Source organism: Pogona vitticeps, chromosome 5 (genome assembly GCF_051106095.1).
Source record: "Pogona vitticeps strain Pit_001003342236 chromosome 5, PviZW2.1, whole genome shotgun sequence".
Taxonomy (NCBI): Eukaryota; Metazoa; Chordata; class Lepidosauria; order Squamata; family Agamidae; genus Pogona; species Pogona vitticeps.
The window spans coordinates 148,037,677-148,050,645 of NC_135787.1; the positions used below are offsets into that span (position 1 = coordinate 148,037,677).

A 12,969-nucleotide genomic window follows, 5' to 3' on the forward strand; every position below is an offset into this window, starting at 1 on the left:
AGTGGTCAAGTTCACAGATGGAGACATTTTAAAGAGACAAGAGATGTGGAATGAATGATCATGAAGGACGTTGAAGGTCAACAAAAGGGATCCTGTATTACATCCAAGAACAGACAGGAGAGCAGAAATGTTCTCCAGACTTTAGGAGAAACCTCTTGAAAAGAGGCATATCTCTACCCCCAACCCCCACATGCAGAAGTCCTCTACTTGCTTACTTCTCAGTGCCTCCTCTTTCTAGCACAGACAAACATTTCCCCTAACAATCTGCAAGCTATTCATCACTCTACATCTTTGCCTGGGCAAGGCTCCACAATGCCTGTAATAGTAATATGGGACCTACTGCTGCATATTCCCTTTCTATATTATTCTGGTAATATCAGAAGACTAAGCGTATATGGCATGAACTAACACTTAGGCTTCCTACCCCAGAATTACCCAGTTCTTGAGAAATACTAACATCAAAAAGAGACATAACATTGTCACCTCTCATATGGCCTTGATACTCTTAACATTACTGGAGTAGCACAGCAGGGGCATATGATGACTCCTGGGAGCAGATGTGTTTTGGTCTGCAGGCAGGTTTGACCTCAGAGCTTCCCTGGCCCTACAAGGTCCCAGCTGAGAGAAGCTCTCTTCACCAGGACATTATCCTAAACCAGTGTCCTTTGCCCCAACAACTGGGGTGACAAACACCAGATGGCAGGAAGAGAGAAAGAAGAGGAAAAATTTCTCATGAGATTTCCCATCCAAAGGACAGCAAAAATGGCAGCAGCAGGAGAACTGAGGAAGAAAGAGCCAGAGGTGAAGAGAGGAAGATGACAACAGTAGATTGGGAGACTGGACTGGTATCCAAAATGAGAGGAAGCTGCAGCCAGTACATCAGTGTACATGGGGTTCACAGGCACTTTTAAAGACCCAGATCTCTCCCTGTGCCTCACCAGAACCAAGCACTACCCAAAGAAGTTGAGTTCAAGTACAGTACTGTGGTTCATGTTGGAGGAGATCAAGCTTCAGACAACAGGCTGAACCCCAACTCCACCTTCATTGTGCAGGTGGAGGCACCAAAGACAATTCAAGAGACTGCCAGATGACAAAGAATTTGAAAGACGGGAAGCTGCCAAGAGTAAAGAGGTGGACTGTGTTTGGTCATCAGTGGTGGTGGTTAACCATTCAATTCCCACTATAAGACTGTGAAAGCAAGCTGTCCCGTGTTGAACCTTGGGAGTCCAGGTATGACTTGGAACATCTTAAAGCAACAGAAACTGAAAGTGATGAGCTGGAGAAAGAATAAACCAAGGTCAAGCTGCAACTTCGCCCTTTTGTAAATGGCTCCCCAATTAAAATTCTACGAAGTTGAAAGCATCTCTGAATCTTTATTAGAATATGAGTAAGTTTGTTGAAGCTTTCAATGCCTCCCTACCAATGAATAGGTTAAGAGCCCTCAGACTTGCATAAGAGAAACCAAAGTCCAAACACACTTCTTCAGAAAAATAAATTGGCTGTGTCTTGTGAGGCGGGCTCCAAACTGTTGGCAGTCTACAACCATTTGCATCTGAAGAAGTGTGCTTGAACACATGAAGGGTTATTAAAAGTAAAAACTAGTCTTATACAGTAGGTGCTACACGAGTTCAGTTTTCTCTTTTGCTACAACATACTTAATACAGTCACCTACTAGGTTACTTCTTCCACCTTCCAAGTTATTCTGTGAAAACAGGTACTTACTTCCTCATAGAATTTCAAATTCTCTTAAGATTACTGCTTCTTGCATACAATTTCACAATAAAAGTACCTCACGGACTTTAGCACAGCATCAAGTCTTGGTTTATAAAGTGAGTTACAAACCCTTACAGTATTTCAGACTACATCTTGGAAGAGTTAATAACCTGGGAGACAGAAGCAACATGCAAAAAGATCGTGGTAAACTCCAGCACTGGGCTGAAAACAACACAATACAAATTAACAAGTGCAGAGTTCTATACCGGGGGGGGGGCTAAATGCAGAATTACAAGATAGGGAACCAAGGTTCCCTCTGAGGTGCGCATCTCTATGTGTGTGACTCTGCCCACTCCATGCAGGGCCCCTCCTCCTCTATGCACCCACAGCAATCATTTTCAGCCCCTTTGATTGCAGTTGTGACGGAACCCTGAGGGGAGGGGAGAGTTGCATGCATGGGGGTGAGGTCAGGTGCACAAGGGGCCAAGCCCTGTTCAGCAGGGCTGAAAACATTGTAGGGGATGCTTGGCTCAGTAATACTACAAGTGAGAAGGATCTTGGAATTTCTGTACATCACAACCTGAATATGAGCCAACAGTGCAATGTGGCTGCAAAAAAGGTCAATGCTATTTTAAGCTGCATTAACATAAATATAGTCTCTAAATCCTGTGAAGAACTAGTTTCCCTCTTGGTTAGGTCTCATCTTGAGGTTCTTTCCAGCACCTTAAGAAGGATTCTGACAAACTGAAGCAAGTTCAGAGGGCAACAAGGATGATCAGGGGACTAGAAACTAAGCCCTATGAGGAAAGACTGAAAGTTAACTTTGAGAAAAGAAGACTGAAGGAGATAGAATGCAGAGCAGGGACAGAATCTGTTCTCCATCATCCCAGAATGCAGGACACATAATAATAGGCTCAAGTTACAGTAAGCTAGATTTGGGCTGAATATCAGGAAAAAAAAACTCTTAATAGTTGTAGCAGTATGACAATGGAACCAATTACCTTGGGAGGTGCTGAGCACTTCAGTGCTGGAGACAATCAATAGAAAATTAGACAACCATCAGTTAGATCTGCTTTGATTTTGATTCCTGCCTTGAGCAATGGACTTGGACTTGATGGTGTTATAGGACCCTTCCAATACCAATATTCTGTGATTCTGTGATCTTCCCAACCTTGAATATTTAAAGTTTTCTAAGTTATACCACCCCTAAAATGACAGCTGCATGCATGTTTAAATACCAAACCCCAGAGGGTAAAGCTTGTGCTATGAGCCTAGTAAGTTAATACCCAAAAGGCTTATTAACATTTCATTTCATCATAGAACATGAGCCTAAGATCTAAATAAGAAAAGTATAATGTTCCTTGTTGAAATTCGGTTGCCTTTTTCCATCCATCACCCATTCAATAAAAATTAACTATTAGGAGGCCTTCTCTGGTGGCTATTTCCCCAATTTCTTTCATGCTGTCATAGTGCCCTCTAGGGATTCTACTATGAAAGCACAAATTCTGTGAGTTCAACATTATAGTTTTCCAATGGAAAAATACAACAGTTCTCAGGGTAAGAATATTGCCGTACCTATTTAAAGCCACAGAAAAATACTAGTTGATGTCTTCTGTGGAGGGAAGGGGAATTTCTCGAAAACTATATACTCTGAATCAGTAGTATAAAAAAGTATCCTAATTTTCCTAGGACTGCTGCCCTGATCCCATCAGATAAGATCATACTAGCCAAAAAAAAGGGGGGGGAGACGTGTGTGACAAAAGGCCTTGTCTTTCCCATTTCCTCTCCTTTCAGTGTCATTCCTGCACCCCTGAAAGTGACCAGAGCAAACCACACTCCATGGCTTTAGGGTCCTCCAGCAGACAGCTGCAGTAATCTTTCTGAACTCAGAAAACGGGAAAGTCACAGTGAATATAATATTGTTATAAGTCTTGAGTTTTTGAGTTGCAGTGCAATACAAGGAATTTCTCAGTAGCATGTATGAAAAGTGATTCACATCTGTGAATGTCTTGAGCAGAACATATTTCCATATGAGTGCCGAGTGCCTGAAAAAGAGGTGAACCAAGTAAGCTTGAGAGTATAATCAATGACACTAGGATGACAACTGTTTAAGAATGGAGGTTCAAAGATACCGAGAGCCTTATTCAGACATTCAGTACCCTAGTAGGTTAAATGTGTGAGGAACCTGCCCTCTCCAAAAGGAAAGACTCATCACAGACAGCCTTAAAGGATTAAAAAAAATCTCCTCTTCAAACCTGTCACTTTGTGTGAAACTAACCTTACACTACCACTCCACATTCTTAGCCCACCCCAGACACTTAGTGACTCAGAAGAGTTACAAATATAGTGGACTGGATCTGAAAGCAGAAGAAATAAGCACTCTGTCAGGGAAGCTTGCAGTTAAGACTGAAATTGATATTACACAAATGGTAAAGGAGAACTGTAATATAAGTTAAAGTGCCAGAAGGTGGTAAGACATTGAACAAGATACAACATTATAAAAATGATTAAAAATATTTGTTGTTCCTTATATCCCTCCTTATCAACTGGTCAATACTATTAATGGAATTAAAGAGAAGCAAGGCCTAAAAACTACTAAGACCCTAAGCATTGTCTGCCCATACAGACAGAGATAGTGGTTTCCAAAATAGCTTTCAGTTCTGAAAAAAGCAGGCCCCACTATGGATGCGCAAACACGCTTTACTGGTAAGGTAGATGGATTCAGACAGCAATACAACACAATGAATTTTGTTGTCATTTGCTGTTGTGTGCAGTCATGTCAGAATTGACTTATAGCAATTTTAATAGGGTTTTCAAGGTAAGAAAGGTATTTAATGAGTGGTTTTAAGAGTTCCATATCCCCAATGAGCTTCAGTGTCTGAGCAGGGATTGAAACCTAGGCCTCCTGGTTCCTAGTCCATTACTTTATCCACTACACCACACTGGGTACACAATGAACTAACTTCTACTAAAATTAATGGTATCATGAAAGTGTGGTTCAAGATCAGAATATGATACAGTAATCAAGTTTCCAGGAGGGGTGTGTCTAATACAGTGTTTCCCAACTTGGGGGACACGATCCTCAAGGGGGTCATAAAGTGTTTTTGGGTGGGGGTCGCAGGTCCTTATTAAATAATTTCTTCCTTGACCTTTTGGAGCAGGATTTTAAAGATAATATGTATGTGTATGTATAAGAAACAAGCTCTCTGGGGGAGAAACAAATCTCTACTTTCTGAGAAAATATGACTTTACCCCATGAAAAATGCCTTTTTATACAAATATGGTGGAGAGGCTGCAAGTTACCTGGCTATTTTAAAAGGAGGTCGTGACTTGAAAAAAAAGTTGGGAACTACTGGTCTAAGAGAAATTTAATTTGTCAGTTTTCTAACAAATTAGGACCCTTCTTATCTTCACATATATTCTGAGTACTGGGCTGAGAACACTGGCCAGAATCCTGCTGGGTTGGTGAAGCATAATCTTTAAACTGTGTAATGGGTGTCCGTGATTATTCCAGCTGATTGCGGCATCTCAAACATATAGTGGTGCCTCAATTTACGAATGCCCCTAACTATGAACATTTTGACTTAAGAACAGCTCCAGTCACAAAATTTTGCTTCGACTTGCAACCAGAGCTTATGAACAGAAAAAAACGCGGGGAAGGCAGGGAAAGCGAGAAATTTGAACTTTCGGTTAACTGTTGGCCAGCGAAGAGGCTACTTGTCTGCTACCTTGATTGCCCCAGCAGTTAGAGAGTCTGGATATGGAGAGAGACTTCAGACTGCCTGGTACTATACTGTGTGTATTATATATTATTTTTGGCTTTTTATTTTTAATTATTGGATTAGGGTTAGGTATGGGGGTTATGTTTCTGTGCTCTGATGGGTCTTGCAGACCCTTTCTGCAAGGCTGGTGTGCTCTAAAATGGATTTTGGGCTTTTGGTTTTATTTATTTATTTATTTATTTATTTTAAAATCAGAAAAAACTTTTTCAAGGGTATGTGCTGGCTGGTGTGCTCTAAAATGGAGTTTGTTTGCTTGGTTTGGTTTAAAATGTGTTGATGTAAAATGTGTGGGTTTAAAATGTGTTTCAGATTCCAAGCTCTCTCCCCCCCCATTGTCTTCTCTCTGTGTGTCTTCTCTCTTTTTGTGCTTAAAAGCACAAACCTTTGTCTGAGGGATCTATATGCCCCAGTGATGACCTTTTTTCTTTCCTCTTTTCCCCATTGTTCCCTCCCTCCCTCCTTTCCTGCCCTTTTTTTAAACCTAAGTCATCTTAGGTTTTAAAAAAATTTCTCCCCCCAGTGGTGGAGGACAGATTAACCAGTTTTGCACTAGTTCCTATGGGAACTAATGCTTCAAATTACAACCGGCGCCTCTACATACAAACAAAAAACAGCCGGAACAGATTAATCGGGTTTCAGTGCATTTCAATGGGAAATGCTGATTCGACTTGTGAACGTTTCGACTTGTGAACATCTTCTGGGACGGATTAAGTTCCTAAGTCGAGGCACTACTGTATTCATATTCAGGTCACTTACTCAGTTATGCACATAGGTGTGTGACCTGTAGTCAGAAAATTAAGAACACTCTTTGCATGTTTTTTCTTATGCCACAGAATTTCATAACGGATTCTGCTCACTATCTTTTGATCCACAGCAGCTTTTAAGCTACATGAGCACATATTTTCATAGTTCAGTTATACTATCTTTCTTGTACTGAAACTTCAGAATTCCTTCTTAAGACTCAGAATTTGCCAATGTTAGTTAGCTATGAAAGAGGCTAATGAAATCAACTGTCTATCTTAGGAGAACACAGCAGTTTGCATGTGGTAGCAGAAACCGTTTCACTTACTTGTAGGTCCCTGCCAGTCTTTGATCTCACCATGATGCTGAAGATGCAGTGCAATTGAGTACGCAGAGCAGCAAACAAAAGCATCCAGGCCAAAAAATGGGGAGGGGGAGAAGAATACAGCAGCCATACAAAAAAGGAAAGAAGAACAAGGGAAATAGTATGTTAGTTTAAACTAAAAATACAACATGCATGTCAATCCAGACAGAGTCTCAACTACACAGATCCAAAACAGAGGAAACAAAGCAAAAGAAAAAAACACACAAGCAAATATGCTTCAGAAAAGCCATCATTAGCTTTGCTGCACTTAGTAAATAGCAAATTCCCTCCAGCCATACAATTTGTGATTTATTTTTCAACTCAATGTCAATGACTCCCACATAAAAAGTCAAATCCAGTTGTTAGCTAGAACATTGAAGTCAGACATGCTTTCAGAAACTTGAAAATAAAGAAGAAAATATTAACTTTCATTAGACTGACAGCAGAATGAATGTTATTGGTAGATGAGTAGAAACCAAAAACTTTACCTTCATTCTGACAGCAGCTTACTAAACAGTACTGAATATTGTTGCATAATAGTTTTTGCCACAAACATACAACATCAGATAAAAGAATGACATATAATGAAAAAGTGGGAGGAAATCAAGAAATTTCTACAATAGTAAGATGCATTACTGATATATTTATTTCAATTAAAAAACACAGGTGGTTGAATTGGTTGACAGTTCTCTGGTTTGTAAAACCAAAGAACCTTTTAGGTAGACATACATAAATACATTTCTACATTTCTGACAAAAATCTCTGAGCTTCCTATATGGATTGTTCAGGTATCAACTGAACAATAAAAAAAAGAATAATAACTGAAATAGTTCAATTTCTATTAAATGGGGGAGAATTTTTTGGGTTTGGTGGGTGTGGTCTGAAAGATTACAAATCTTTCTCTCCTTGAGATAAATTGGGAGGAGAAGATTCTTTCTCATCCTTCTGAATCTGCTCCACCCAGTTTTAAAAGCTTTAATTCTGTATAGTCAGTAAACAGTACAGGAATATGGCTACCATGTATCAGGTCAAATTATTCATCCACCTATCTCAAGGATCATCTGACTGGAAGCAGCTCTCAAAAGTCAGAGAGCGATAATTTTTTGTCACGCACCACTTGATTCTTGTAGCAAAGCAAGGAAAAGCCTCAGGAGCTGGGAAAGGGTGGGAAATGCCACATCTGACATTCCTCCCCACCCCTACCAAGCAAAACATCAGTACTATGGTCCTATTCCAATATAGCTGGAGCTCTGAATAAGGAACTCTCTTTGTAGGGGCTGAGAATACATTACCACATTTTATTGCAAGCAAGATTTGCATTATATAAAAGGACGAGGGAATATATAATTGTTCAGTTGATATTTATGATTATCAACTATTTATTATTGCAATTATGCTTAATGGTTTTCTTTTAAGCTTCATAATGTCAAGCAATTCATTTTAAAATCTGCATTTTCAAGAAGCTCAATAACATGTGAGTTGCCCCTACTCAAGTGTACACTTACAAGCATAGAGAAGTTTACCATTCTCCATTTATAATCTGATAGGTTCAAACAAAAGGCCAACGATTTTTGAAAACTATTAGCAACAGTTGCCATGGCTGTCAATCTCAGTGAAGCACTGTCTGTTTTCCCATTCTTTCCTCTTTTTTTCTCACTCAACACTATCCTTCAACAATACCACTTTTCCACTAGGGAAGGGAATAACCCTTAGAGAAGGATGTTATGATTAGAAATGGTTGGAAAGAGCTAACTACTCCCCTCTCCATGATATCCCTTCTGTTCTCACTGGCTGCCTCCTACAGTTACCTTCCATTTAATTAGAAAGAAGAAGAGAAAAGCCGTTGAACACATCTCTTTGGCCTTACAAAAGTTACAAAGCCAAATAGACCATCACTAATTAATTTTTTTCAGCCAATACTTCTGTGATGCACTCTTTCTATATACACACATATTATTATACTTCTTAAGGGTTTTCCACCAAGTCTGTCCTTTTCCTACAATTATATTCCAATACAGGCTACTAGGTTCCTCCAGGTAGAACTAAAAAAAAACTTCTGACCAAAATTCTGGAAATTAGCTGAGGCAGTACAGATTAATAGAGAAAGAGTGTTACAAATCAGTTGGCATAATCACCAAATAAATTAAGCCTTTCTGAGACTATACAACCAGAACTACATATCATCTCTCATGCACAACGGTTTGAAGGAAGATGGGAAAAGAGGAGAACTATGACCCTGAACATAATAAAGTTATGTGAGTTATTAAAATCCAACCACTATACTATCATACTTACATGATAAAACAATGGAATCTAGCCACTAATATCTTCACAAGCCTGTACAACAGAGCAAGTGACAGAAACACTGAAGCAGAAAAGCCAAGTCCACCACCTGATTATAGCAATGGCCAGTATGTAAATATTTTAGCAGTGCATAGCTAATCACTTTCAAGGAGTTCCTAAGCAATGAACAAAGCTTCAGTGACATGTAATTCTATTAACTCCTGTTAATGAAAACCACTTTATATAGTATGCATTGAATGCTGCCTTAAAATAGCAACTTATCTACAATCTGATTATAAAAGCCTTACATTTTATTAATGTAGACAATAAACAAACAAATGTTCAAACTTTTGTAATTTAGCAACTGTAATAATAAATATTATTTACAATTATGAAATTAAATAAAGCTATTTATGGGGGGAAACATAGTTCTGGCAAGCAGGGAAGCTTTCCATACTGATCTTCCTTCAAATCTCTTAACCAAATTAGATGTTTATTTATTTATTTAATTAATTAATTTATACCCCGCCTATCTGTGATAATTTCTTCTACCTTCATATTTTATCCTTCCCTCAATCATGTTATTGTTACCAGAAAAATATTTACATTGATCATTAAACTAGGAAAAAGCAATTTACCACACCAAGGAAAAGTTTTTTACTTAGTTGTTTATTTCTTTCAACTTGTACAGAACAGAAGATTTAAACATGGAAGGTCTTTCTGATAAAGTTGTGATAGCAAAGTCTTGCTTTCACATACAGTGGTGCCTCGCACAGTGAGGTTAATCCATCCCGGATTAACCCTCGCTGTGTGAAACATCGCTGAGCGGTAAGAAAAAACCAACTGGAACGCATTAAACAGTGTTTAGTGCGTTCCAATTGGGCCGAATACTCACCGTTCAGCGATGCTTCCCTACGGCCAGCAGCCATTTTCGCGCCCTCCCCTCGCTGAACGAGGGCGTGAAAATGGCTGCAATCAGCTGTCTGGCGGGTCCAAAATGGCCGCCGGAACAACCGAAATGGCTGGCCGCAGCGTTTTCGCGCCCTTGGTAAGCGAGGGGAGGGCACGAAAACGCTGCGCCCGGCCATTTTGGCGGCCATTTTGAAGCCGCGGAACAGCTGATCGGCAGGTCGCAAAGCGAAGGTCGGTAAGCGAACCGCTTACCGACCTTCACACTGCGATTTTCGCCCATTGGGGGCATCGCTCTGCGATCGCATTAGCGATCGCAAAAGCGTCACCGTAGAGTGAATTCATTGCTCTACGGGGCGCTCGTTCTGCGAGGCACCACTGTAACTTAAAGATATTTTGCAGAACAGCATGTTTTTCTTTCAACATTCAGCTACCCTATGGTTCTCCTTAGGGACGTGGTGGCGCTGCGGGCTAAACCGCAGAAGCCTTTGTGTGCTGCAGGATCAGAAGACCAGCAGTTGTAAGATCGAATCTACGTGACGGAGTGGACTCATGTTGCTTTGTCCCAGCTCCTCGCCAACCTAGCAGTTCGAAAGCATGTAAATGCGAGTAAATAGGTACCATCTCGATGGGAAGGTAAACAGTGTTCCGAATCTAAGTCGTGCTGGCCACATGACAACGGAAACTGTCTTTGGACAAACGCTGGCTCCACAGCTTGGAAACGAGGATGAGCACCGCCCCCTAGAGTCGAACACAACTTACTAAAATGTCAAGGGAACCTTTACCTTTTACCTTTATGGTTCTCCTTACAAATGATATACCCAATATTTCTAAACAACAGTTGCGCATCAATTTATTTGCCACTATCATTTACTGATGCAGCTGCTATATAATAGTTTGCGTGGCCACATTATTTCTTCTTTCCCTTTAAAGTTTCCTATCTCACCAATTTAAATTAAACATTTATTTTAACATGAGAAGGAAAAGTCAGAAATGACCTAGATTGCTATTTTAGTATACTGTACTATCTTCAGTAAGTTTAAAGAAACATATTGTATTAACATTTTAGATTATATTTAAAACTGCACTAAGCAAAGTTACAAATCTAACATCAAGCCTTTAATAATTCAGAATAAGAGTTCAGCAATAACTGCAAAATCATCATCTTCATCTACATTACCATCCACAGCTTCCCAAATCAAGACAACACATCAGCTGTACCAAGGACAATAAACTTCACATTTTGTGTAATGGTTACAAATGTCCCACTAGTTGATGCTAATACTGGATTCAGGAAGTGAACTAAAGCAAAAAAGAGGAAGAAGAACAATATTTTACAACTGATATATACTATGATCACACAAGTGTGTGCTAAACCAATAAGTGATATGTATGCTTACAAAGTCCACTTTCAGATTGCAAGCATTTTTGGAAGAAAATCAAGCAACGTGTTTTACAGTTCTTTGTCCAAAAAGACCAAAATCTATAGCAATCGTGAACTTGGTGAAACTAACTTTTCAGATTACACCCTATTACTAGTCTTTTATTAAAAAATCAAGAAGTTCTTGTGGGCAGTTCCAAACTTATGCACTGTTTTTAATGTCCTGAATTCATATGGCTTATGGTATAGGGCCAGTAAGCTTCTTCGATGGAAGCAACTATAGCATGCATATTAATTTCAAGTGCTTCTTCAGCTAGCAATTTGGAATTTATGACCCATCTCTTAAAACAGAGGAAAGTCACCGGCAATCGGGGGTCCCCTCCTTCTTCGAGAAAGGGGGGGAACTGCCCAGTAGCATGGACTGCCTGTAACAGAGTTGGGATGATGAATTTAGTTAAACCGTCAGGAACAGTCAATTTAAGCCAAATAGTTTTACCTGGTGGATGGCCAGCTGTTTTTTGTTTCTTTGTTTTATATTCATAACGATCTTTTAGTATTATACAACAGGAACTTAAATACAGTGGTGCCTCGCATAACGATTTTAATTGGTTCAAAAAAAACCGTTATGTGAAACATCGTTATGTGAAACACCATTTTCCATAGGAATGCATTGGAAACCGGTTAATCCGTTCCAATAGGCACGGATTGCCGTCCTTAAGCAAAAAAACCCATAGGAAACATCGTTAAACAATACAATGTTTCCTCCATTGGAATGTATTGAAGCCGACTCAATACATTTCAATGGCTTTGCGAAGTCAATTTTTGCAAATTTAAGTGTGTCATAAAAGGGTCAAAAATGGTTTTATATGCTTGGATTAGCTTCTGCACCCTCTAAAATGGATGCAAAAGTTAATTTGGCTTTGATCTGACTTTTCGTTAATTTATGGTGAATTTTTTTCCCCCAACTTTTGACAGCTGTAAAAATCTGACAGCTCCATTGTTTCCTATGGGGGAAGAAAAAATTCACAAAAAATTAACGAAGACTCAGCAACTGTTCTAAATGCTTGGGTTCGTTAGAGGACCCCCTAAGTCGTGTGCAAACCTGATTTGGCTTTGATCTGAACTTTCGTTAATTTATGGTGAATTGTTTTCTCCCCCATAGGAAAGCATGGAGCTGTCAGATTTTGACAGGTCCATTGGTTCCTATGGGCCGAAAAAAAAAATTCACCATAAATTAACGAAATGTCAGATCAAAGCCAAATCAGGTTTGCACATGACTTAGGGGGTCCTCTAACGAATCCAAGCATTTAGAACCATTTTTGACCCTTCTAAGACACTTTTTAAAATGAAAAAAGAAACATTGTTAAGTGAAGCAGGGGGCCTAAAATCGCATTCGTTATGCGAAGCATGGTCCCAAACTTTGCTAAGCGAAAATTGCTCATAGGAAACATCGTTATACGGTGCATATTATTTTCTAAAAAAACATCATTATGCGAATTCATCGCTAAACGAGGCACTCGTTAAGCGAGGCACCACTGTATTATGTTTAAAAAGCCACAAGCACAACAGAAGGGTATACACACACTTCAGTAGCAACAGGCACAAAATACTACAGCTCTGCTACTAAGTTGACTGAAACGCTGACTAGATAAAAGGAGAAGCTTAAAATCTTTCCCAGATGTGTCAGCTAGTGGTAAGGTATAGTATCAACTAAGCCAGAGATGGGACAGGGGAGTAGAGTGATGTACAATCTGAAATATTTCACTTTTCTGCATTTATGCTGTAAGCCAGTGGTT

The 12,969-nt window shown here is 39.5% G+C and overlaps 1 protein-coding gene across 3 annotated transcripts in view; it reads right to left on the reverse strand.

Moving 5' to 3' along the window:
• OSBPL8 (oxysterol binding protein like 8) overlaps positions 1 to 12,969 on the reverse strand; it is a 102,382-nt gene that overhangs the window by 65,611 nt on the left and 23,802 nt on the right. For 2 of the 3 annotated variants that reach the window (XM_020804278.3, XM_078376931.1), the window contains exon 3: positions 6,565 to 6,601. The exons of the other annotated variant lie outside the window; for it this stretch is intronic. In XM_020804278.3, the coding sequence (XP_020659937.2) occupies positions 6,565 to 6,601 (37 nt within the window). The remainder of the gene's footprint in view (positions 1 to 6,564; positions 6,602 to 12,969) is intronic. 3 annotated transcript variants of the gene reach the window in all.